Below are 26762 nucleotides of genomic sequence, written 5' to 3'. Positions count from 1 at the left end.
TTGGAAAACAAATCAATATCACATGGAAAAAGTTCCTATAGTGGACATTTGTCTGAGCAAATTAGTGAAATGGTATCATAAGACCCTTTACTGTGAACTAACCATTTCATCTGTCACCAATTTTTCATTTCATCCAATTATGCCAAAATTCCTTTTGAGCCCACGAACTGGCAAAACCCCCAACATAAACAAACTGAAAGACAGACAAACAAAGATGCCAGACCTGGATCTTGTCACACCAACCAGCAAAGTAGCGGAATGTGTCTATGGACATGCCAACATGAGTCTTGAGAGCCAAGGTGTAGACAGCCCCTGAATCAATGCTCTCTATAGTGGCCAACTCCTCTGTGTGCTGCTCCATCAGGTCTGCCAGCCTGAGATACACACACAACATGGTAAAAATGAACAATTTGAGGTTATCTGATGGCTACCAGTTTGTAGGATGCAGTGGTGATATTGCAGAAGGTGCAGAGTTGGAAATGTGTGGTGATGAACAGGTTTGTTGTCAATGTTCACAAAATAAAGAAATAATGAAATGTGACATATTCTGAAGGCCAGTGGTCTGTAAGAAGAATAAGTAGGATGACAGAAGGGTGCCTTGGCTGTCATCACCTCATGGAAAAAAAAAAATGATAGAAAGATTTAGTTTGCATTGATGTAGTGAAAAATGTCAAAAGAGCAGAGAAAAACACACATATTGTGAAAGTTATGACAATGGGATTATTGCCGAGTATTTTTTTTTGAGTGATCAACATTATTATAAGCACTGCTTTTCAAGTGGTTATCTCACTTCCAGCATATTTTCCTAATTATTTTGCTTACAAACTTTGCATGTCATATGATCATTTCCTTAATCTATCACTTTGCTATGTATGTTGCTCATTTCTCAGTTACGCAAGAATGATGTTACATTTTGTTGACATGACATTAAATTTCGTGAATTGAAATTGAACTGAATCTACCAACAGGCATGTTGATAAAGTATATTTGCCAAAGTTTTCCTGGATTGTTTAATGTATTCTTGTCAAAGAACTGTCTGTGTAAGGTAACTGCTTTCTTCTACAATCTGCAAACAATTGTTCTCTATTGGGTTTGTTACACATCAATGAAAAATTGTACATTGTTACAAGTATCGCCGAAATATGAATTCTGTAGTTCTCGTTTGTGGGTTTTTCTTTGGTATTACTGGTTTATTTCTCTTGTCACAAATGTACACACAAGTAGTTATGTACATGTATCAAGGCTGTATGCATGGTTGTTTTAATGTGTATGTACACAGGTGGACCAGATTAATGGAGAACATTCTATATGATATAGATATAGAACATACAGGCTGACCAGATCAGTGGAGAATTTTCTACGTGGTATACAATGTAGCTACAGTACATGTGTGCATGTGACAGGAAATACATTATAGCTCACTCAATCTAGAATGATTTCACCCATTCCAGAATATTCTGGGAAGTGCTTACATATTTGGCTGAGTGAGGCACTGTCCCTGTAGCCCAATGTGATTGGTAGTTAATTTTGGCAATGATGTTATGCACATAGTTAGGCAGTGAGTCATCCAGGATTCCTGGAATTTGGACTTGCTAGTATATTCAGGTATGTGGCCCCAGGTTGGAGAAAATTACAGAATGTACTAGAAAGGGGTGAATGGATAGTATATAAGCTGGAGAAATTCTGCAGTAGGCAGAGTACCCAACACCTCTGCTCTGAGAGTAACGTCACTTCTGGCTCTGAAGCGACTTGTTATAGTCAGTCCTGTGTTACCTGCTGACCTGCTATACAAACTGTGTTTGTGGAGATAAGGCCTGGGAGACATTTTGCCTGCAGAGAATTAATTTGCCTACATTGGAGATAGACTCCATATTTTAGTGTCAACGGACATTATTACAGCAAAGCTGTGACGGGCTGGTTTCTTTGCTGGACATTATAAAGTGAATCATTCAGCGCATCAACTGGAAGTGGTCGTCATAACATTTGGATTCTGCACGCTTCGCTGTGAACATTATACCGTGGACATATATCGCGGATTTTACCCCGGATTTATACTGTGGATTAATGCAACCTGTGCCTCTGGATTTACGTCGGAGGAATCATTCATTGGTGCGTCGCGGATCATTCATCTGTGCATCGAACATCACTTCTGGACACTACCAGGGAACTGTAGGGACTTTGTTCTTTAAGATTTGGAGGCATGTAAGTGATTCCATAACCGATTTGTAATTGTTTTTATTGATCATTATTGTACTGATGTGAAAACCGATTACGAGTCTGTACCCACATTATCACCGTTAATAAACCGCCTGAACATCAGTTGATTGTTTCTTTTGTGCGATCATTCTCAGAGTGATTGTGGTCGTAACACTCTTTTGCCAATTTCACATAGAATTACGTAGAAATTAGCAGGAATATACATATCTTATAATATTAAGAGCTGTGCGTCTTCTTTGACTAGTTAGCATTTTACACATGCATATAAATCAGCTTGCTATGTGGCCCTCTACCAGTCACAACAGAATGTTGATGATACACATGTATAGCAACTCATTTTTACATGATGTGAGAAGTACATACTTAAACATTAGCTTTCCTCTGTCTCTGGCATTCATCTTCCCCCATTCTCCTTCTTCAAATGCTGCCTGCAAAAGAAAAACACAAAACAACTCATAACTGTATTAACTATTGGCTGAAGGGTACAAGGAAGATAACTATTCAAAATTGCTTTGACTGAATGATAAATGTCTAAATTTTGGAAAAACTTGCCATCCAGGCTAATATACAACACAATATGAAACCCATATTTTGTACAGTTTAGTTATTTTGAGGTTTTGTAATCTGTTAACTTATTTACAAGTCTGTCACAGAAGTGGACAGTTGCAACAGCATATCAACACATTTGTGACCCGCTACAACAAAAGGATCCTAAAGTCGCTGACGGGTGAGCCGAGCATGGCCTAGAAACAAGAGACCCACGGGTCTAGCGCTCACCTGAGTATCGCAAGTTCACCTTTCACGCAGTCACTAATCTAAATTATTCACAGCTCTACTAAAATTTGACCAGGTATTCTCAAGTAGAAGATGAAAATGTACTATAAGGGCCCAAATTTTTTAAGATTCCTTAATTTGGGGGGATTGGGGGCCCCCTGGGGCCCTCTGGGTGGGGCATGGTGCCCATTTTGATAAATTGAGATCCTGACCCCCTAGGGATGCTACCTGCCAAGTTTGACGAAAATCCATCATGAGGTTTTCAGGAAGAAGATGAAAATGTACAATTCAGGCCCCCATTTGGACCTTCCCACCCCCCCCCTGCCCCCAAGAGGGGCACCCCTGGATTTGCTATGAACAAACTTGAAACTACAGTCATTAATGTACTCACTCATAGTATTATCTTAGCTCTATAACTTCTGATTCTAGAGAAGATTTTTAAAGATTCCTTCATTTTGGGGGGTTTGGCCCCCCCCCCCCCCCTTGGGCCCCTGGGTGGGGCATGGTGCCCATTTAAACAAATTGAGATCCTAACCCCCTAGGGATGCTACCTGCCAAGTTTGGTGAAAATTGGTCATGAAAATGTATAATTTAGGCCCCATTAGGACCCCTCCCCACCCCCCTCCCCTGGGTCCCAAGGGGGGCACCCCTGATTCTGCCATGAACAAACTTGAAAGTACAGTCATCAATGTACTAACTCATAGTATTAACTTAGCTCTATCACTTCTGGTTCTAGAGAAGAAGATTTTTACAGATTCCTTAATTTTGGGGAGTTTGGGCCCCCCTGGGGGACCCCTGGGTGGGGCTAGGTGCCTATTTTAACAAATTGAGTTCCTAACCCCCTAGGGATGCTACCTGCCAAGTTTGATGAAAATCGGTCTTGGGGTTTTCAAGAAGAAGATGAAAATGTAAAAAGTTTACGCACGACGGACGACGCACGACGGACGCCGGACGAAGGGCGATCGCAATAGCTCATTTGAGCCTTTGGCTCAGGTGAGCTAAAAAATGCTATTTTCAGGCCTTTCCTTTGATCATTTAGCTTCGAAATTTCGGCAGATGATAGAAGATACAATGGACTACAAAATTATGTTAAAAACAGAAATCCGAACGTTTTGACAGATTTTGGTGATCTCACTTCAAACTCGATTTTCTCGGCTCACCTGTCAGCGACTTTAGGATCCTTTTGTTGTAGCGGGTCACATTTATTTTGTTTGTTTTTTGTCCATCTTTGCACAAAGGCCGGGGGGGGGGGGGGGGGGGGCAGAATCTCTATACAAACGTGTATATACGTACATCACATACCAATAAAACCATAGCCACACTACACAAGGAAATACTTGCACCTATAATACAAAAATATATCAACCAGCTTGTAGAATCCTAACCTAGCAGAGAACTCCACTACTATTATATCTGGGCAGCCGAATGGCACACATACTGTACATACATATAGTAAGCAAAGCGATATCGATAGAAGGTATTCGATAAAGACAGAAGCAAGCAAAGAAAACATGCACTCGCTAAAGGGCTATGCACAGCTACTATTTGTGAACTGACTACTAATGGAGCATGCACGTGGATATTCAATATTAATATTTCTCAGTTATTGGCGCTTTTGTGATGAGCTACAAATTTGTCTAGGGTACTAAGCTCTCACATTTAAATTTAACTCTTATTTCTAATGTATTGTTGGATTTCCATGTCCTCTTCTTTTCTCGTTTTTTATCTCCATTGTGAAGGTAAGCATACAAGAGCTTTATCTCACATATTTTGTATGGACCTGCTTGATTGCAATGAACAAAACATGCACCGATTATCATTACAGGGTAGCAGCTTGAGGCCATATGTGACCCTGCATCACAAAACCATCAAAAAGTCGCCAGACATGGATTTTTAGATACGGCAGATTCTGAAAGAGCAGACTCTAAGCTTTAAAAAGATGTATAACTCAATTCCAATGGTCTCCTCTAACCTATCTAAATACTGGAAAGAAAGCACACACTCTGGAAAGGTGTGAACTGAGAAAAGAGGTTCTGAAGCACAGGGTCTATTCAAAAGCTTAATCTTTACCAAGCCATGCTAGCTGCGTGATGAAAGGGACAAAACACAGAATGTATACCACCGGAGCAACAACAATGACGGGATTATCAGATTAAGCCGACATTGAGCATGCTCTATCAACACATTCTGTCCATGATTAATGCCAACTTCCAAGGCAGTAGCGTTCTCCTCTCAAAAGTTATTAGACTTGAAAGTGAAGAGAGTGCAAAGGATTTTAAGAAATGAAAAGGGGCCTCTAAGATATACCTGATCATTCTACTCTTCCCCCAAAAGGGTTGTAGAAAAACTGCTGAAAACACACTTTCCCATTCATGTCATGATCCCAAACTAAAGAACAACGTAGAAGAAGAATAGATTTTTCAGAAAATATGAAAAACTCAAGATTGACTTGGTTGACCCATTTTACCTTTTTTGAGTCCTCACGTAAAATCAAAGGCTGCAACTTTTTGTTGGTTTTGTGATGCACGGTCACATATTATCACTGTCATGCTGTCAATTCATATTGGGTGATTTAAAGTTCAGTGCTGGTGCTGGTGTTAGTGCTATCTCAATACTAGCATTCCATGCTTGAAATCAATCAGTAAAACAAAATCATGACAGAGTAATGGCCACGTAAGTCTATGCCCAGGAGCAAAAGCAAGGTTGTAATATTTTTAAGATGTTAAAGAGATTTCAACCATTTGAATTCTTCTTCAACACCACTTGTCTAACACAAGGCATTTACAAGTATATGACTGCATCATTTTATATTTGACTTCAACTAAGCCCTATCGCCTTTTTTTCATCATGCAATTCCTGCTGGACTTCGCAATGGTGTTTAGATAATCCTGAGTGATGGGTATCGATAATCATGATCCCCATCCTATGACAAGTACTTGGCGTTAATCTGACCGTGGGTGCTTGAGCTGATTTACAGAGAAAACACCAGCACTGTGAACTTGAAATTCATCATTCGGAAAACTGATAGGTAAGTTTTCACCTTGCTCAAAGTTTATCTCATCACAAATAGGGCTTACACTCACAGATGACTATCAAAATCTGACCTTAGCTGCAGCCACAGCGACATCTGTGTCAGCAACAGAGGCCTTGGCCACTTTGCAGATCACAGATTCATCTGCAGGGTTGATGGTGTTGAATGTATTGCCACTCTCGGAGTCCACAAATTCATTATTGATGAATAGCTGATGTGGGAAGGTGATGGTCATGTTGTTGACATTCATCTCAATCTGCACACAATTGGGGAAAGAGAGGCAAGAATATCTTGTACAACCTTGTTCAAACCTCATGATGCAAAATATTTCAGACCCAACCTGGTCTCCTTCACTGCACATATTGCAGGGACATTTACAAGTATTGTCTGAGTAGTCATTTTTAATTGTGACTGAATTGGATCATTTGCAGATCATACTGTATAGGCTTTCTCGATATGCCAATTGCCATGTCAAGTCTTCTTCAGATACTGGTAATCCTTTTAAATGCAAATGTCACTTCATGATCACTTACCATTATGTGAGAAACATGGTGGAAATACAGTGTGAATTTTGAAATTTTGAATATGTCTAGATATTCTCTGGTCTTTGTGTTGTTTGATCCATGTTCCTTAAAAAAAACATGAGAAACAAAATGTACCTACCTGGTGTATCAATGTCACTTCAAATTCCATTCATATCGTGCATTTGCAGATCAATATCATCTTTTTTTTTTCACAATTCATGTTTACAAGGCAACAAATGAGTTAAATGCACACATTTCGTAGGTGTGACAAGTTACTACTGACAACTGACTGCAGCAGCATATTGGCAGCTTCTGTTATCAGTATCATTTTGTTTAAGTCCACTGATTAAAGGGGGAAACTTACTGCATCATACTCAAAGACTTCCTCATCCAGTCCCCTGCCTTTCCTGACCACTTTCTGGACAAAGGCTTCATAGGTAGTCGCCATGTACACATCCTCATTCTGGAGTTCAAGGCCTCCACACTTCTGCTTCACTTCTTCGACCAGCCTAGTCAAAGCACAATTAAAAATAAGTGGTGAATTTACCTGACTACTCTATTTTCTACAATGTACAAAGTCTGCTGGTACACAAGATTGACAAAACAGCATCTTTCTTGACATCTTAGACCTTCGTGTACCTTAACCCTAAAAGGGCAGGGGGTTGTGGGGGCAAATTTTCTCGCAATAATTCTCCAATGCATAAAGTCCTTGTCATGAAGCTTCTTAGACATTTTTTGTTCAAGTCTCGCACAACTTTTGAGACCAAAGTTTGAGACCAAATTTGAAATGTCACAAAGCCTCGCTCATTTTTGTAACTGCATGTCACCCAAAACAAGCAGAATTTTGTGATTTTCTGAACATTTCCTATGGAAAACAGTGCTCTGTCACAAAATTCATAAAATCCATTTTTATTTTTAATCACTGTGATTAATTTCATGCTAATCATGGTAGAAAAAAGGTCAGTGACAAAAATGACAAAAAAGAAAAAAGAAAAAACAGGAGGTGAAAAAGCAAAGAAATAAATCTACAACAAATCCCAAAACAATAAAAACATAAGAATTGAAATCACTTTTTGAAGTTTTTATAATGTACAACTGTTTCACAGGTTAAAACAGGTATATACAAATCAAAACAGTAGACTGTCAACTATTCTAAATAGTGTTTAACAAGTTAAAATAAGATCTCAGGCTTAATTTGCATAATTAATTAATTAAGAAATAGTTCAGAAGTAATATTCAAAGAATTGATGACTTAAAAAAGAAACTTAAAGACACAATCTTGTACATTACGACATGGGTGTTGCCAATGCCAAATTTTGTCACAATTGTGCCACTGATGGCCAAGATCTCCAGATTTAGTGTAGCTAAAAAAAAGCCCAGCCTGATTAGGGTCAATTCAATAACAGACTGTAGAAATTTGACTGCCATGGGCAGACGATTGGAAGACAAATGGAATGCCTTTGCCTTCTCACATGATTATATTCTGTCAAGAATATGAACCCTCTGTATGCTTAGATTATTGATCACACTCTTTTACCTTTAGGAAATGACTTTGAATTACTGAAATATCTTCCCATTATGATTAGTCTCCTCAACAATGTAAGTTTCCATCAAACATTCAAGTTTATTAATTATAGAGATATTGCCATTTTAAAAGGAGTAACATAACCCTTGACATTTCTGCAGGAATTGCATTTTAGCTGAAGCATGAAGTGCTGAGAGAAAATAGTCTTGAGGGAAAAATATGAATCCCACGGGACTGTCAAGTGTCATATTATGACGATAGACAAGGCAATACTTGTTACATCATATGGTCTACATAAATACACATCATTTTGTGTTAGTCACATAATTGCATTCTGAATAATCACCAATCAGTATAAATGTAAAACATTTCATAAAGCTGGAATATGACATTCAGCAATATTTCAGTGACCTTTGCCTTCAATCTTTAATTCCTGTCACTTTAATCTATGCCATTCTAAACTTATGTGCACTAGTAACCTACTCACAACAGTTCGTTATACATTTCAAAACAAAAAGTATCCATCTATGAGGTGTATTCTATCCTTCTTGTTATCACTGGGCATTCCTGCTCACATTCTATGTCTCTGATACTTTGATATAGACATGGTTATACCATCTGTAATTATGCCTGAATCATGGTATGATACCAAGACAGTGCATTTCTGCACATACATGAGAAATGTCTGTCTTATGAACAGCAGGAGAGAAGTTCATCTCCTTTCTTAAGGCCCCGTCACACCTTTCTGGGCAAGTTATGCGGGTTTGTTGCATGTATAGATTTTCCAGCACGCAGATAATTTTCTGCAGGCGAACAAGGATTTGGGCGAGCTTCATGTGCATCTTACCTTCTGGATTTGGGCGAGCTTCATGTGCATCTTACCTTCTGGACGTGTGTTACTTACGTTCTACTCACGTTCTAGTTACGGGCAAGTTGTGTGGGAGTTGCCTGCGAGGTGCTCCGCTATGGCCCTTCTACTGGTGTTCTGCGTGGACCTCTGCAGGCAACCCCAGCGACTCACCCGAACAAGTTTGAGTATGCTCAAGGACTCATCACACCTTTGCAGGCAAGCCCTGCTTGTGACTTGCGGGGAACAATTTTTGCTGTCTGGAGGTCCCCGCAGATGGCCTGCACAGTGACAGTACCTAGCATGTAGTCGTCCATAGTTGCACACGCAAGTCCGATTTACTCACAGCCAAAAACTTGTTAATGGCGAGTCACAGAGATTGCCAGCAGAGGTCCATGCAGATGACATTCTATGAGCATAATACGGGTGTTTTACAGGCAAGGAACGGTTTCGATACTGCCAACATCTGTGTACCAGGTCAGTTTTGCATTAGTGGAGCGAGATATACAAGCAAATTGCGTGCATGCTGAGGGTCAGTTACTGCCATTCTGCTAGTTAGTTGAGAGTCCGCTGCGGCCAGGATGACGACATTCTCTCCAGACCTCTGCCAAATAAATAGTCCTTCAGAGGAATTCCTTCACTAATTGTCAGCCCCCATGCGCCTGGCACGCAGGTCACACAGAATACCTGCAAGTAGAACCTTGTCCGCCCTAAGAAATTGTCCTGCATGCTGGAAAATCCCCCAAAGCAACAAGCCTGCATAGCTTGCCCGGAAAGGTGTGACAAGGCCTGAACATGACTGTGGGTAAATAGGATTTGCATGCGCACCTTCGGGCAACTATGGGTGAGATATGTGCTAGTTACTGTCATGTGTGGGCTGTCTGCGGGGATCTCTGGGTAGCAAAAATTGCTCTCCACAAATTACACGCAAGGCTTGCTTGGAGGTATGACAGGGCCTTAATATGCAGGTTTTAAAGGGGAAGGCTAGTAACTGATCAAGGGGAATCAGTGGAAATGCTGGGAGATGATTGTTCCAATCCTTATGGGATTCATTCAAGAGTACATTATCATATCTATTGTTGTGTGAAAACTATTTGCTTCAGAATTGTCTCATATTCAAGTAATGTGCAGTTTAATGTTTCCAGGTAAGCGTCCCTGGTCAGTGACGGGGCATTAATCTGCACATTACTTGAATATGAGACCGTTCTGAAGCAAATGATTTTCACACAACAGTAGATATATAATGTACTCTTAAATGAATCCCACAAGGATTGGAACAATCATCCCCCAGCATTCGCACTGATTCCCACTGATCAGGTACTAACCTTCCCCTTTAAATCAATCATAGGCCACTATGCAGTGAGTTACTACTAAACATGTGTCACAACACTTGAAATGAATGCACACAAAGGAAACAGACACCTGGCATAATGATTGCCAATCTAAACCTAAATAAAAGCTGGCAAATCTATCACTGAAGAAACACCGATAAATTTTATCAAAGCTACCAGGAAACTTGGACTATGCAAAGTTCCTGTTGACGAGGTCAATCTAGGTGTTACAGGTCATTTAACTAAAGAGCTGACAATTTCATCCTGTATTGAGGCTTGCAGACAAAATAACAAAATGTATTCTATATCTGAAGTCAATACTTCCTATCTTGTGAAGTACATCACAACTCTCATCAGACATTTGGTATTGATCACTTTAGTACAGGATGTAACTGCCAATGCAGCTGTTCTATTCTGACAATTGGTGCCCCTTTTCTTTTCTTTTCTTTTCAAAGAATTCTACTACTGACATACTGTGCCATACAACACAATATGGGTCCCCTTCTGACTCAAGTACATAGAACAGGGTTCTAGCCTATGAGAAGCTGTGTAAAATTACTACATTTTTGTCTTCTTCTTACAGTTGCATATATGGCTCATCATCCCCTTGTTTGGCAAAATGTGATTGGTTGAGATCTACTTTACTTACTGACTTTAACTGGTTCTCTTACATGAGTTATCATCTTTTCTCTGTTCACTGCAGAATATGAAAATTCTACCACTGTACCAGGTTTGGATCTTTTTTATGCATGGCTTGTGCCTCACTTTCACCTCTGTTCTATATCTCATACGCGGGCAGTTACTGCTTTATAAAGGTCATGGCATGATAACATAAAAGTTAAACACTGGCTCAGCTGCTTCACAGGGGCTTGTAATATTCATGCATAAGTAAGACACACTGGCAACTAAGCCAGCTTGTTGCCACTGCATACAATCCAAGCAATATCTCTACTCATACTTATGGCTACATTTGCTAGCCTCATGATGTCAACAAAGCTTCCAAAACCTTTGTACCCACCTAGCAACATCCATTGAGCCTGCCCCCATTTTAAAGAAATCTGTGGCATCTGTTATGTCCATCGTTGAGAGGATTCCAGCCCAAATGTCCTATGACAATAATGACAAAGAAAAGAAAAGAAAAGAAATGTGTTTCAATGAGGCAAAAGAATCAAACATGAAAGACAACTTGTCACATCTAATATTATGAAAATATCTGGGTCAATGCATGTCTATTTCATATTCACTACTCAAAAACTGAGCTAATAGTTAGCTCACACTGTTCCAAATAACAAATCATGGTTGTATCATTGTCTGCCGTCTGAACGAAGACAAGTCTGAACTCGTCATTTCTCGTCACAATTTAGGAGCACAGATTCTCTATAAGATTTAACTACTCAGGATGGGGTTATAAATGTCTCTGAATGTGTTAGAGACCCCGGCTTTATTTTGGACAAACACTTAAATCTTAAACACCACATCACAAACATCTGTAAAACTGCATCTTGGGGTATTTTCAAAATAGGGAAAATCAGGTGTCTGCTTGCTTGATTATCAGCTGAGCGACTCGTCCATGCCTTCGTCTTCTCTCATCTGGACTACTGCAACTCCCTCCTTGCCAGCCTCCCTCTTTCTCACATATCCCTTCTCCAATGCATCCTAAATTCAGTCGCTAGATTAGTCACCCTTAGTAGGCGACACGACGATATATCTCCTGTTCTCCGCTCACTCCATTGGCTACAGGTCCATTCCCGCATTGCTTTCAAGATCCTACTTCTGACGTACAAATCACACATAATCTTGCTACATATATACATTTACGGTTATCTCCAAAACCCAGTCTCTCATTTCTTCTCTTTTGCCAGGCCACTCCGTTCATCTTCCTCTCTCCAATTACTTCATGGCCCACATACAAAACCCCATTATGGTGATCGAGCCTTTTATTCTATTGCCAACCTTTGGAATAAACTCCATCTTCATATTAAGACTGACTCATCTATTCAATCAATAAAAATCCTTCTCAAAACTCATTTTTTTTTTAGTCAGCTGTAATCCTATCTATTTTTTTTTTTTTTCTAGAGATACTCACAGTCAGTTATCAATTATTGATCTCTACATCACATGCATTTTTTTTTCTTCTTCTTCTTTTCATTGTTGTTATTTTGGTCTTGCATTGTCCTTATTGCGTTTTCTAGTTTTCTTATACAAATAACAGCAGTGTGCTTAGAAACAACAATATAAAGCACCATATATAATAGGCAATTATTATCATTATTATTGATATTGCTGTATTAGCAACCAACCATTGTACTGCATATATGCATGGAAAGTATGTCTTGCACATGGAAATGAAAATCTGATCTGATTTCAATTGCTACAAAGCTGTGAGAATGATCTGCTCCACAGTATTTTTGAAACACACTGACCAACCAATAGATCACTGCCTCACACATCCCTTCATACCATATGACAAGGTCATATAATGATTTATTTACTAAGTAAGATCAGAGATAATTGACATGCTATTACTATCAAAGAATTATGGTATCCAAATTTTCAGACACTGCTAGTATGATTTAATGGAGGAAACATTTGTAACACATTATAAAGGGCATCTGATTTGCCTAAGAGTCAGATATATGAGAGTTAATGGCTGACTCTGACCTTAATGGTTTTTGCCATTGCTTCCTCCTCTGCAGTCAACTCCAACTTCTCCTCCGCCTCAAGGGCCTTGCCATACTTGGCAGCTGGAATCATTCGACCATCCTCAAACTGAAGAGTCTTCACATTGACCTATAAGTGTAAAGGTAAAGGTATGACATAATTTGAAATATTTACTTTTATTAATAACCTATCTATACATTCTCATCTATTCTGTTCTAGTACAGAAAGTAAACCAAAAAAAAAAAAAAAAGTTAAGAACATACCTGTCCTCTCCACAGAAACAAAGAATATGTGACAAAGCACTGATCCTATGAGTCAAGACTGTGATATACTTTCCAGAGTATGACATTTAAAATATTTTTGGTATTAAAATGTGAATGCTGCACACCCACAACAAAATCTTGACCTCAGAAAGGAAAGTAGTTTAGCTTTTCCTTTCAATTTCATAAAGCATTACTGTGCTGTCAGCACAGATTGAAAAACATTACCATCTGTCCATCATTTCCTGCAAGAGCCATGCCATTCTTGTGTACTACAGCTGCGCTGCAGCCCTCTACTTCCACAGGGTCACCTTTGGGTGCATTGCTGCCAACCAGGGTTGAGCCAAACATGGTCACTTGCTGGAAATTAAAGAAATATCAAGTGCATCTTGGTACTTCACAAAAATCAAAATCACAGAAACAAGGAAAAGTAGAAATTACGCGGTGCGTAATATATGTCCCCGCCGGAAGTAGCATTTTGTAGCAAAATGTACAATATAGGTAAAAAATCAAGGTCAATGGTCAAAGAAGTCAAAGGTCAAAATTATGTGTAGAAGTTTTGAAAGCCCTCACCTAGTGCCATCACATAAAGCAAACGGAATCGAAATCGGGTTAGAAATGGCGAAGGAGTAGCATTTTGTAGCCAATGTACAATATAAGTCAAAAATCAAGGTCAAAGGTCAAATAAGTCAAAGGTCAAAATTCTGTGCAGAAGCTTTGAAGCCCTCACCTAGTGCCATCTCATTAAGCAAACGGAATCGAAATCGGATTAGAAATGGTGAAGGAGTAGCATTTTGTAGCAAAATGTACAATACAGGTCAGAAATCAAGGTCAAAGGTCAAAGAAGTCAAAGGTCAAAATTCTGCGTAGAAGTTTTGAAGCCTTCACCTAGTGCCATCACATAAAGCAAACGGAATCGAAATCGGCTTAGAAATGGCGAAGGAGTAGCATTTTGTAGCCAATGTACAATATAGGTCAAAAATCAAGGTCAAAGGTCAAAGGTCAAAATTCTGTGAAGTTTTGAAGCCCTCAACTAGTGTCATCACATAAAGCAAACGGAATCGAAATCGGGTTAGAAATGGCGAAGGAGTAGCATTTTGTAGCAAAATGTACAATACAGGTCAAAAATCAAGGTCAAAGGTCAAAGAAGTCAAAGGTCAAAATTCTGTGTAGAAGTTTTGAAGCCCTCACCTAGAGCCATCACATAAAGTAAACGGAATCAAAATCGGGGTAGAAATGGCGAAGGAGTAGCATTTTGTAGCCAATGTACAATATACATAAAAAATCAAGGTCAAAGGTCAAAGAAGTCAAAGGTCAAAATTCTGTGAAGAACTTTGGAAGCTCTCACCTAGTGCCATCACATAAAGCAAACGGAATCGAAATCGGGTTAGAAATGGCGAAGGAGTAGCATTTTGTAGCAAAATGTACAATATAGGTCAAAAATCAAGGTCAAAGGTCAAAGAAGTCAGAATCTGTATAAGTTTGGTATAATCTTTGCAAATTTTTATCTATAGAATCCATCTTTCTTAGAATTACTAGTTAGTGCACAGATGTTTCAATATTTGATTTAGGTTTTACTTTATGTCATAATATATATGTATATGAACTTAGTCGGGTACATAACTATATTATGAACTTTTACATCTACGTGTGCATATGCCACTTATTGTAGCTATTTTGCTGGAGTGAAATAAGTAAATCGGTACAAAATCACCCAAAATGTTCCTCTTCATATGTGCAAATCATGGGAAACGACATCATTAGTTGAAGATTATTTTTTCCCCAAAAAATTATTAGTAGGGAAGTGATATTGTAACGGAACTAGACACGGTTACTTTTGGTGCACCATAGCAAAACATATCGACACGGACGCACTACAGGCAGACAATGGGCTCTGTCGCCTCACCCTCACTTCTTCTACCACCCCAACTTTGCCACTGTCACTATCAGTGTCAATGTCTCTGTCATCACCCAATTCACTCTCGATATTAAACTCAAAATCTTATCGTACAATATAAGGTAAACATTTGACGTTTTAAGGGCTCAGTCGAGAAAGCTGATGCAAAGAAAGAAAGGCCAGATATTACATCCGCTCGCCCGGGAATATGTGCTGTATTAATGACGGCCTCAATATACCGCTGCACTTGTAAAGGGTTTTGAGCCTTGTGTGATGTAATAATTTAGGACACGAAAAAGACAGCTGTTCCAGGGCAAAAATTGGTGAAATGAATCAATAAATTTTAACTCTTGATTTTTTTAAGTGGTGTGAATATCTTTTAAAAGTCACATTAAAAATCTATTTCAGGAGAGATTTCCCTTGGCTTTGACACCTTTTTATATGTGATTTTCTCAATTTAAATCTTGCGTTCTTTGTCCTTTAATAAAGATTCCTGAATTTCAAAGGCTTTGGGGGCCCCTCTGGGGTGCAGGGGACAATTGTGCTCATTTGAACAAAATTGAGATCCTATCAGCTTGGGGATGCTATCTATCAAGTTTGGTGAAAATTTGTCAGTGTTTCAAGAAGAAGCTCAAAATGTAGAAAGTTTATGCATGATGGCCGACTCAACAATGGATGTCAGATGAATGATTGCTAAAGCTCACTTGAGCCTTTGGCTCAGGCAAAAAAACAAAAACAAAAAAAAAAAGAGTTAAATAAATAAATACATTTCTTGTCTTTAGCAAATAAAAAACATATGATATATTGATCAAACATACTACTTGACAGCTCAGCTCTTTGATGAAATGTCATTCGTGCCAGAACAAAAAAAAAAAAAAACAAAACAAAACAAAACAAAACAAAACAAAACACAACTCAGACATAACTAAATTTTTCTATAGCTTCTTATAGCCAACTTGGGCTTTGCATCCATAATGTAGTTGTGAGTATATGTGACGATGCAAATGTGCCTTTATCCCCCCATTGTGTACTTTAAGTGGTTGAATATTTGATGTTTTTAACTCCTTTACAGGTGTCAGTAAAACTACTCCTTACCTGACCATCTATCCTGGTCCAAGCACCAGGGATCATATCATTTCCACGGATGAAATCATGAATTGTCTGTCCTGGTTGGTCCCATGAGATCTAAAAGAGGCATCAGTAGATCAGAAGTTAGTCTCATCTGGAAGACATCTCTCATAATGGGTTTGAAATCTATTGTATAAATGAAACATCTCTTTCAAGGAATGCCTGATTGAAAATATCTTATGCATAACAAACACAGTTGCCAAAATACTGAAATAATTTGTAACAGGTGCAGAATTTACCTCATAGAAACTTTTCAGACCATTAGAAAAAAAGAAAAGGTGAAGAGTAGCATCTCAGGACCTTATATCATATATATATATATATATATATATATATATCAAATACCTCTCAATCTTTTTATTCTCTCAATTTGTACCTGCTCCAATTTCTTCTTTAAACACTCCTTCACATCAGGTACTTTTCTCTTAGAAAAAAAAACCCACCAATAATTAGGACAAGTTATTTCTCATGAGCACCTTTTAAGGGATAATATAGTTTTGGTAGAGATTGCGGACTTGGATTTATTTATTTATCTATTTATTTATTTATTTTTTTTTTTAAATTTATTATTATTTTTTTAAAGTATGAAATTTTTGAAAGCTTCCGTGGCAGTGGAACGTTGTTGGGTGGTAGAAGGCTGAACAGTGCACCACGTATTCTTTCTAGGGTATTTGTTTGGTCCTCTTTCCTGAGGGTATTTCAGCCGGATTTCCCTCCAATTACTCATTCCCTTGAGAACAGCGAGAACATGCTTGCCGAAACATCGGGACTGGGTAGGCCCTTTTCAGGGCCAAACAAATACCTTGGAATTTTGTGAAGTAATTAGAAACCACTAGTAAAACATTAAAAAGCATACAATTCTAAGAGGATTTCAAAGTTTATTTGATGAAATTGGTTTGAAATGGCTGAGATATTCAAAACCAAGTAAAACAAAATGGTCCTAATAGAAGGAGGGACCCACTTTTTACAGGACATCTTTGCTTTTTTGGTATCTCAGCTATTTCAAACCGATTTTCATCAAATAAACTCTAAATTCCTCTTAGAAGTGTATGCTCCTTCATATTTCATACAAGGTTTCTCATCATCTCAAAAATGTTGGAAACCTGAATGTCCATCTCAACCAAAACTACCAGTATATCTCTTTAAATACATGGTTTCAGTGCAAACTCTCACTACCCTCATTTTACCTGTGCAAGATCCTTCTTCTTCCAGAGTTTGTCATAGGTAGCACCTTCCTCAGGCTGCACAATGCGGGGAGCTTTGCCTTCATAGATGAGATTGACTGCTTCACCCTGAAATGACATAAATGAAAATAGTAGCTTCAGACATGAGAGCATGAACAGTATTAGAGAATACTAGCTTATTCACATGCTTTCTACTATCACTTTTCCATTCAAAACTGCCAACAATTTCTGTAGGCATAATATTTTAAGTTCCACAGTGTCCTTTATTTCTTTCCAAAAACATTGTTGAATGGTATTGCTTTTTTCTTCTCTTTTTAGGAACAAGCAGAGACATGATCAAGGTCAGGAAGCAGGGATTATATTAAACTAGGTGTACTGCTCCATCAAAACAGGGAGGTTGTCTCACCTCCCTGGTCAAAATGAGTCATGAGTCACACTAGGAGTTTCCTTGTAATGGAATAAAAAAAGGAAGGAAAGGACTTCTAGGGTCAAATCCTTGTCTTATCATGATGGCTTCTGATTCCATGATGTTTCATCTGCATGTAAATAAGATGTCAGAGTAAAAAAAAGAAAAAGAAAAAAGAGAAGTATCCCAAAATTAAAACAAAGTTTACATTTTCAGGTCGATGTATTGGTCAGAAACACTGATAATGAGCCTGCCATTTGATTTGACAATTACCTCACATACAGTACACACAGACATGGTAGTGAATGGGAAAAGAGCACCAATGCCCACAGCTACAAGTAACAAGACTCCTGTTTTGCTTTGTCCAGTGAAAGAAACAGGTTGTGAGCTTAAACAGAATTTTGATTTTTAGAGCAACTTTCTCATTTTTTTTTGAATACTGACAGACACAAGAAGTACATAGGGATGTGGCATTGGGCCAAATTATAAAAGCTAAGAGTCTTTTAAACTCACTTACAGATCAGTAGAACTAGAAATTTGACAGAGTATGTCACAAATAGTATCATGTAACGTATACCTTAAGGTTTTGGACATAGAAAAAAACAACAAAACAAAAACAAAACAAAACAAAATCAAGAGACCCAGGGATCTCACGCTCACCCGAGTATCACAAGTTCACCTCCCATACAAGGAGCCTATCAATGAAAAACCTAGCAAACTTTATATGGAGCTTTGGAGGACGTCCAGGAGGGTATGTTGTTTATTTGTATCATAATGGCAAAAATACCTGCCAGGTTTGTAGAAAATATGACCATGCATTTTCAAATGAAAAAAAAAAATGTGAAAACTAACCCCAAATCTGTCCTGATAATAAACACCTTTGAAGTACTTTTACTTATGTTTAAACATTCTTTTCATTCAAGAGTATTTGGGGTTTTATGGAAGACAATTTTTCAAGATTGTCTAATTTGAGGAGGAAGATGAAAATATGAAAATATTAAATGACAAATTTGAAATAACAGTCACAAACGTACTAACTTACAGCACTGCCTATCCCTTCTAGTTCAAGAGGAGGTTTTCATATATTCTTTAATGTGGGCGCTTTTGGACAAAGTAAGATATCGCCCAAAGAATTCTTCTTGCCAAGTTTGGTGAAAATCCATCATGGGGTTTTCAAGAAGTTAATGCGAAAATTGGGCCCAATTTGTGGGGGGGGGGGAGATCCAAAATTTGCCATAAACAAACAGATGAAAATACTAAACATTATTATTTCTGGTTCTAGAGAAGAAGATTTTAAAGGTGCCCTAATTGTTTGTTTGTGTTTTTTTTTTTTTTTTTTTTTGGGGGGGGGGGGGGGGGGGAGTGGTGCCCACTTGACACAAATTGAGATTCTTTCACCCCAGGAGTGTTACCTGCCATGTTTGGTGAAAATCAGTTATGGAGGTTTCAAAGTAAAGAAGAAAATGTAAGTGGTCTATACACAACACGTGACAGACACTGCATGATGAATGAACTCAATAACTCACTTGAGTCTTCGGCTCAGGTGAGCTAAAAAAACAACAACCCCAAAACAGACAAATTAGAAAGACATTTCCCTTCAAAGATTGCTAGGGTCCAATGTAGTACACGTGGGTGAGTGTAATTGAAAATACACAGTGTGCCACAGGCGAATCCCAGAGAGGACTGCCAATCCCTGCATTTCACAGAGTATGAATGTTTTTCAGGATGCCTGACACTTTCAAGATCACTGAACACATCCTATTGACAATAGGGCTTCACCTTTAACAGTAGTTCTGGCTATAAATGAATGCATAAACAGAATTGTATTGTCCCCTAACATGAAGTATGTGGGAGGCTGTTATGATACATTTGTATGTGTATGTCTGTGTGTGTGCATGTGTGTGCCATTTGTTTCTTTAATGCATTTCATGTTGATGGCATGGTGCCAAACACAATGCGTAGTTGATCATCCACATACCCCCAAATTGTGCAGCGACCAGTACAAAATAATGGAAATGAATCCCATATGATGAAAAGTAGCCCTGCATGGGAATAGCTACCAATTGATGGAAACTTACATTTTTATCACACTTAAGGAATAAAATTGAAAACATGATATAGCCTGCTCAACTTGCCCTTCAAAATGAACTTTTTCTTTCAAATGTGCTATGTAAACTTAACTGTATAAGCCTTTGAGAAACCTTTTGACCATTAGTTTTCAAGGGCAGCTTCAAAATTTCAAACCAAAGGATTTTTCTAGATGTCTGAAGGCTTATATTTATGTCACTTGCCCTTCAATACCTTCTGCAAAAAGTTACCAAACTGATGACCAGAAAGTATGAAACCTCTTTCACTCTTAGCAAAGAAAATTTCAGATGTGGAAGAAAGATGTTAGTATTGCTGACCTGTGTACCACAACAGACATCTTACTTTGTGAAAGCGCAAGTGTTTCTGCTGGTACAGAATGCCACCTGCTCCACTTCTATTCAATAATCCAGTTACCCATCCAGTTAACCAATTGCTTACTGCTTTGAGACCCACATTAGTACTGGACTTCAGCAATTTACAATTGCACAATAATGACTGGAACAGGCTAAAGGTTATTTCTCAACATGCAAGAACATAAAAAAATGTGTTTCGAGTCACTAGATGTCATAAAATAGCACATGATGTTCACTAAGATGGTATAACGGAAAACACATTCAAGTTTATAGCAGGGATACCTTGGCAGGGTCATCATTCACAGCATTGTGATTTGATGTACTGTACGAGCTGAAATTTTTGTGTACAGATATTTTCGCGAATTGCTACTTAGAGGACATTTTCGCATGTTGTTAATTTCGCGGTTGCGAGGGTCTAACTGAACTTACTTATTTGCGCGTTGTTATTTTCGCGTGTTATTTTCGGAGTTCAAAGGCGATCCGCGAAATTCGCGAAAATAAAACCACCGCGAAAATTTCAGCTCGTACAGTACTGTGAACTTTAAAAAGTTTATTTTGCAGGTCAAATGAATGAAGGTTTGTGCCAGTGCTGCACTTTTCAAAACTATGGGACTGCTGTGTCCTTTTTATTGCTATTTTGTTTCTGGGTATTGTAGCACACATGTACTTGTTGCGGTGGATATCATACATAGTAGGGTTAAATTTCTCATGGTTATATCGCATGGTTTAGTCTAATACCAGGCCTCGAATTAACCGACGGCCACCGACGGCCATGGCCGTCGGTGCCCCTCTTGTTGGCCGCAATGCCTTTTGTTTTTTGATCAAAGTTACGGCCAAAAAAATGTGCCCTATTTCTTGGGGCCGTGGTGCCCTTTTAGAATGAAAGTTATTATTTATGACGTATGATATGCCCTTTCTCAAAGTCTCTTTAATAAGCTTGAACAACTTTCCTGATCTCAAATATCATACCTTCAGTTCACTCGCGTCCCGATATATCTGATTCAAACTCAAAGTATCTTTCCGAGATACGAGACGACGTGTACGTACATGTACGCCCGACCGGCTTTTACCGTCCCGACTGCCTCCTCCGCAGCGCAGCGGCCGCGCGAGTATGTACTAGCTAGGCAGCGCATATTCAGATAGAGTAGTGAAGAGTGAACTCAAAGTTCACCAAGAAAAAAGAAAAATCCCACGATGCCAAGGTGTGCCAAGAGTGGGGAATGGGGAGGGGTGGAGAGAGAGAGAGAGACCAATCAACAGAAGAAACCGCGCGTACTGGCACATTCTTGGAGGTCATGAACTGTCTGTCACAGACTAATCATAGCAATCTACACGCGCACGCAAATTCCTTTGCCTTGTGGTTTTGCCAGCCAGCTGTCGGAATGTGCTTTGAAGTTTCATGGCAGCCTGGCTGGCCTGAAAGGGTGTCGAGTTTCAATCAATACCTACTGTTGTTTTATTCCTGTTTTAAAAAATGTTGTTTCACCTGATAGAAACGCGGAGATCGGGAATGTGTTACAGCTGTAGGGAAGAGGTTTTTGTTGTGTGTTGCACTTTGTGTGTGTGTGTGTGTCAGTGTGTGTGTTTGTTTGTTTTTCTAGGTTTGTTTTTCTTCTTTCTTTTTTCATAAACACCAAACATGCCCTTTCCAATGTGGCCTTGGTGCCCCTCTGACTGGCTTAAGTGCCCTGGCCTCTTGGAAAAAGTGCCCTTTTCTAAATGGCCGTGCCCCTCCAAAATCCTATTTCGAGGCCTGTAATACACACATAATGGGTTTCATGTGGGGTGATTGGCATGGGCCAATACTAGCCACTACTAAAACAGGAGCGTAAGTGGGAGAAATACTTGTCTTCTGACCCCTCCCCTCCCTTTTGAGCACAGGCCACTGTAGTGTATTTCTGTATCCAACTGGTATCTCAACAGCAACAATAGCGTACTGATGAAAGGGCGATGACGCTACGTATTTTGTTTGTCTCCATCAGTCTTTCCATCCCTGAGATTTCTGCCCTGAAAAGCCTTATGACTACTACATGTACTGTACAGTTGTGACAATGTTGTACCAAATCAATTGGCATCTCTTGGATTTACTTTCTGTCTTTTTTTCAATAACCTTTATCATAATCAATTATTAAGAATAAGTAAATGGTTGTATTGCCCTATTAGCAACAAGAAAAAAAAACCATACACATTTTTGATCCTGGTTAATTGTAATAACTGCAACTTTGAATAAGCTCTCAAAGAAAGACGGATATCAAAAATCATTTCATTGCCGAGTCTGGAAATGAAATAATGTATGAATGTGTACATTTAACTGATAATGATTCAAAGTGTAATACATTTCTCAACGTCATATCAAATTTAATACACAATTGGTTTTTATCTTTTTGAAACCGATAAGTTTTGCCATGGATCAAACAGGTTCATAGTGTTACCATGCCTGGAAAACTAAATTTCTCATTCCTCATTGAGACAGGTCATTACAAGAGCGTGGCTCTTTGTGATCTACAGAAAACTTTACAACACTGTAGCATTCGCCTCCCTAACCAATGGCTGATTTGACAAAGAAATCTCACTAAAAAAGATGAAAATGATTATCTCAAACAAAACTCCTCATAAGCTGAACTCTAATCTCTGTTGTTGTTGTTGTTGTTTTTCCCAGAAGTGAGGAATTGCACCGTAAAGTTCCACGTATAAGACGCACTTTTTTTTTGTCAGAAAATATGAAAAATCTGGGGTGCGTCTTATACACGGGTACAGTCAAATCATGGAAAAAAAAAAATCAGTCACGTCACCCAATTTCATAAGGTCAACTTGAAGCCATGTACACCAATTGACGTCCGGAGGGTAAGCAATCATTAAAACTTACCGATAAACGAGTGATGTATCAATCTGGACACACACAACAATACGGGATGAACTTACATCGGCCTATTGTAGTAACGATGTATCAATCTGGCCATAGACAACAGCTGTAAATATGCGATGTATCATTAAAACCTACTGATGTATATCAGTCTACCAAGCTACAAGTACCAATAGCCAACCTAGTAGCTGTAAATACGCGATGTACAGGTATCATTACTAAGTTACCGATACCGTAAAACTTATCGATGTACTAGTATCAATCTGGCCATAGACAAAAGCTGTAAAATACGGAGTAGGATCGACCCTATGTCACTGTGATGTGAACGGTGTTGAAGCATGTATTCATACATATGTATATATGGCGTTCGTTTGCTCTTCATCAGCCTTTTGCAATGGCATAGGCTCTCGCAATGGACCCCCGTGTGTGCACACCACAGCGATCGGATCGGAGTGTGCTTGCCCGTTGCGTGTGCAAGTCCATTGCTCTCTGTGTGCATGTGCTGAAATTATAGTATAGCGAGCTGCCTTTTGCAAAAGGCTAGCACTGTACATACAAGCATGGTACAAGAGACACATGTGTTACTGATAATCCCTCCAGGCGAAACAACATGTACACACCGTTCGTCTAGGCGTAAGATCCCTCTGCTACACTTGTTAATGATTTTCTTATTTTTCATAATGAATATTTTGCTTCTGACATGCGCCAATATGCGAGACACGTCTACGGTAGTACATATGATAGCAAAGATTGTACTGTACACTCATGAGTACGATCTTTGATGATACCACCATTGAAAGGTGAAACATTAGCGAGTACCAATGCAAGTCTCTCATTTTGCGTCTTCCATTTTTTGCCGATGTCCGATGCATACCGTGAAAAGAAAGTTTAAAAGGAAATGAAAAATACAGCAAATACGTGCTGCATTCTAGGGAAATTTTGAGTTGAAATAATATGTATGACACACATAATATTTAAGTGGAAATTTGCATTTTTTTTTTTTTCAATTTTAGGTCGGAAAGTAGGGGTGTGTCTTATACATGGAACTTTACGGTAGTTGTATACATGGCCACACCAGGGCTATCAGTGAAGTATATTCCTCATTTTCTAAAGTACAACATGAAAATAGCCCTCCCAATTCTGGATGCAGAGAGGAAGAAACTGGAAAATTATCTTACACTTGTATGTGTGTGCTGAAGTTAAGATCTTGAAAATAGTTCATTATTGAAGAATCAAACCAGAAGAAAAACTAAAGGTATAAGGTATGTGTGGTATATTTTGCAAATTTTGCAGTCGACTAATACTGGTGAAATTTCAAGCTCGTGAAAACATTCCCTCTTGTAACACAAGTGCACTGTATACATTGTAATTCAAGGTGGGAAATCACTAACTTCCCTCCTGAAAGGAGATGTTCTTTGTTTCTTGTTCCATCAATGTAGTTTTAAGCACAAATTTACCCACTTGCAAAATTGTCTTTCATGTCCAAATTCATGAATTATAATACTCATAAAATATGTGGGAAACACAGTAACGAGCACACACACACAAAAAACAAAACAAAACAAAACAAAAACAAAAACAAAATAGAAATGTCACTATGGCGAGTGGTATGCCTCCTCCACAATGCATGATTCTCCTAATAGGTGTATAGCACATGGGGACAATGTGTGATGACAGTTTCACATAATTGGCAAAATATCAAAATAACATGTTTGTCACAAATATGTTGAATGTTCATCTTCCTTGACCTACAATGTAGGTTTAATTGGACGGAAGGACCGGAGAACGAACGGATGGACAGACAACCCGAAAGCATAATACCTCCGGCACTGTGGTGGAGGCATAAAAATCATGTGCATGCTTGAAATATGACCTTAATCTGCTACGAGTTGAACTCTCATTTTGTATATGATAGCAGAGAAATATTTTAGTTTTGCACACACACGTCGTATGATTAAGATTGCACTAAAAAACAAGTGTTTTATCACACCTATTTTTTTTAATGTGAATGCTTGATACAGGTATGCTACATTGTATCATCGATATCATCGATAATTCATAGCAGTGGAAACTCACCATGGCTTTGATTCCCTCGGGATACAAGAATCGGTTGTACAGTGTGTCCACTGTGTCATTAGGGTCAACATCAACTGACTTCTGGAGAAGGATAGGGCCTGTATCCAGACCATCATCAGCCCAGAACACTGTGAAGCCTGCTTTCTTGTCACCACACATAAGGGTCCTGTAATGATGATGTAAAATTGACAAAGAATCCATGTGTTGAAATTTAATGTCGCTACCACTATAAAATATTGTATGACAGGTATCATTCACTTGTTGTATATATGATATACAGAAGTACACATTAACATGAACTTATCTGGATTTAAAAACCTTCAGGAAAAGGTAATCACCAGCAGATCCATTTAACCCTGAAAGGAATTTTCCTTGTTAGGCAGGGCAAGAAAAATCTGTCAGCAGACAGTATCTTTGGCAAGTCCAAAGAAGGTAAGAAAATCTATATTTCACTCATCCACGAAGGCACAAAGTAAGTTTTAGGTTAGCGTGAGGGCTGTTTTTTTAAAAATCTTTTCTCTTTACAGGAAACTACAATTGTATATGAATACATATTACAGGATTGCAAATGAAATGAAATGTCATACATCTCATTCATCTGCCTTAGGGAAGGGGCACAGCATTTGCAGCAGTGGCTCCAATTGGCACTATAATACAAAGGCTATCAGTGTTTCTCTAATCTCAACATTGCCCATGTCACTGTCTTGTCATAAGCTCTATACACTTTACCCCGCAACGTCAGGACAACGTTCGGAGAACAAAATTTCTTGCCTTGGGGCAACAAACTGCAAGAGAGAGAGAGAGGGTACCGTTTTAACAGACACACACCAAAGAAGCAAAGTTTATCGCATCCGGCCATCCACAGAAGAGTATCGGATCGCAGTCTGATGAATCCGACTTGTGTTGGTTGCCTATCAGGTCAGTGTCAGACATGTTGGGCAGTGATCCGATGAAGCAAGATCGTTTGATGAGGATCCCGCATGACATGTCTGACACACACCCAATAGTCGACCAACCAAGTTGGATTTATGAGATTGCGATCCGATACACGTCGGTGGGTGGGCGGAAGCAACAAGCATTGCTTCTGATGAGTGGCAGGTGAGAAAAAATCTCTGTGCAATGGGGGTATTAGATCATTAAAGGGAAATGCTAAAGAGGAGGGAACTGTTCCCTTGCATGACTGTGGTGATGATGTTTTCTCAATATCCTTGAGCAAGGTATTTATTTCTGTCAACTCATACTAAAATACCCAAAACTATTTCATAATGATATTCAAATCAAAGGTACATTGTAACTTATGCTACTCCAGGCAGACAACCGCCCAGTACTGTATCCATTCCTACACAAGAGTATGAGGTGTGTTTGGTGCTTTAATTAGTTAGCCCTGTCAGCAATCATACATGCTATGCCTTTTTTTTATTATATTGAAATTTTAAACCCAACAAATTCTAAACATAATTGGCTTGCCTTTGGGAAGATTTTCATAATTTTCCCTCTCATTTTACAATCAAAATTTTGCTTGCCCAATTGCATGTAAATTTGACCATTTTTATGTTTTTCTTGACCGACATGAAATTCTACTTGCGCCAGGCATGCG

At 38.8% G+C, this 26762-nt stretch overlaps 1 protein-coding gene across 3 annotated transcripts in view; it reads right to left on the bottom strand.

Moving 5' to 3' along the window:
- LOC140246225 (mitochondrial 10-formyltetrahydrofolate dehydrogenase-like) overlaps positions 1–26762 on the bottom strand; it is a 647794-nt gene that overhangs the window by 598978 nt on the left and 22054 nt on the right. For all 3 annotated transcript variants that reach the window (XR_011902451.1, XM_072325677.1, XM_072325676.1), the window contains exons 4-13: positions 25166–25331; positions 17383–17487; positions 16163–16252; positions 13399–13530; positions 12911–13039; positions 11268–11356; positions 6911–7055; positions 6096–6278; positions 2581–2645; positions 224–374 (exon numbers count right to left, since the gene is read on the bottom strand). Coding sequence is in view for 2 of the 3 variants with exons in the window: in XM_072325677.1 (XP_072181778.1) it covers positions 224–374; positions 2581–2645; positions 6096–6278; positions 6911–7055; positions 11268–11356; positions 12911–13039; positions 13399–13530; positions 16163–16252; positions 17383–17487; positions 25166–25331 (1255 nt within the window). In the remaining variant the exon portion in view is untranslated. The remainder of the gene's footprint in view (positions 1–223; positions 375–2580; positions 2646–6095; positions 6279–6910; positions 7056–11267; positions 11357–12910; positions 13040–13398; positions 13531–16162; positions 16253–17382; positions 17488–25165; positions 25332–26762) is intronic.

This window comes from Diadema setosum, chromosome 2 (assembly GCF_964275005.1).
Source record: "Diadema setosum chromosome 2, eeDiaSeto1, whole genome shotgun sequence".
NCBI lineage: Eukaryota > Metazoa > Echinodermata > Echinoidea > Diadematoida > Diadematidae > Diadema > Diadema setosum.
Note: the sequence above shows the minus strand (reverse complement) of the source record. Positions and strands in the feature narration are given on the sequence as shown.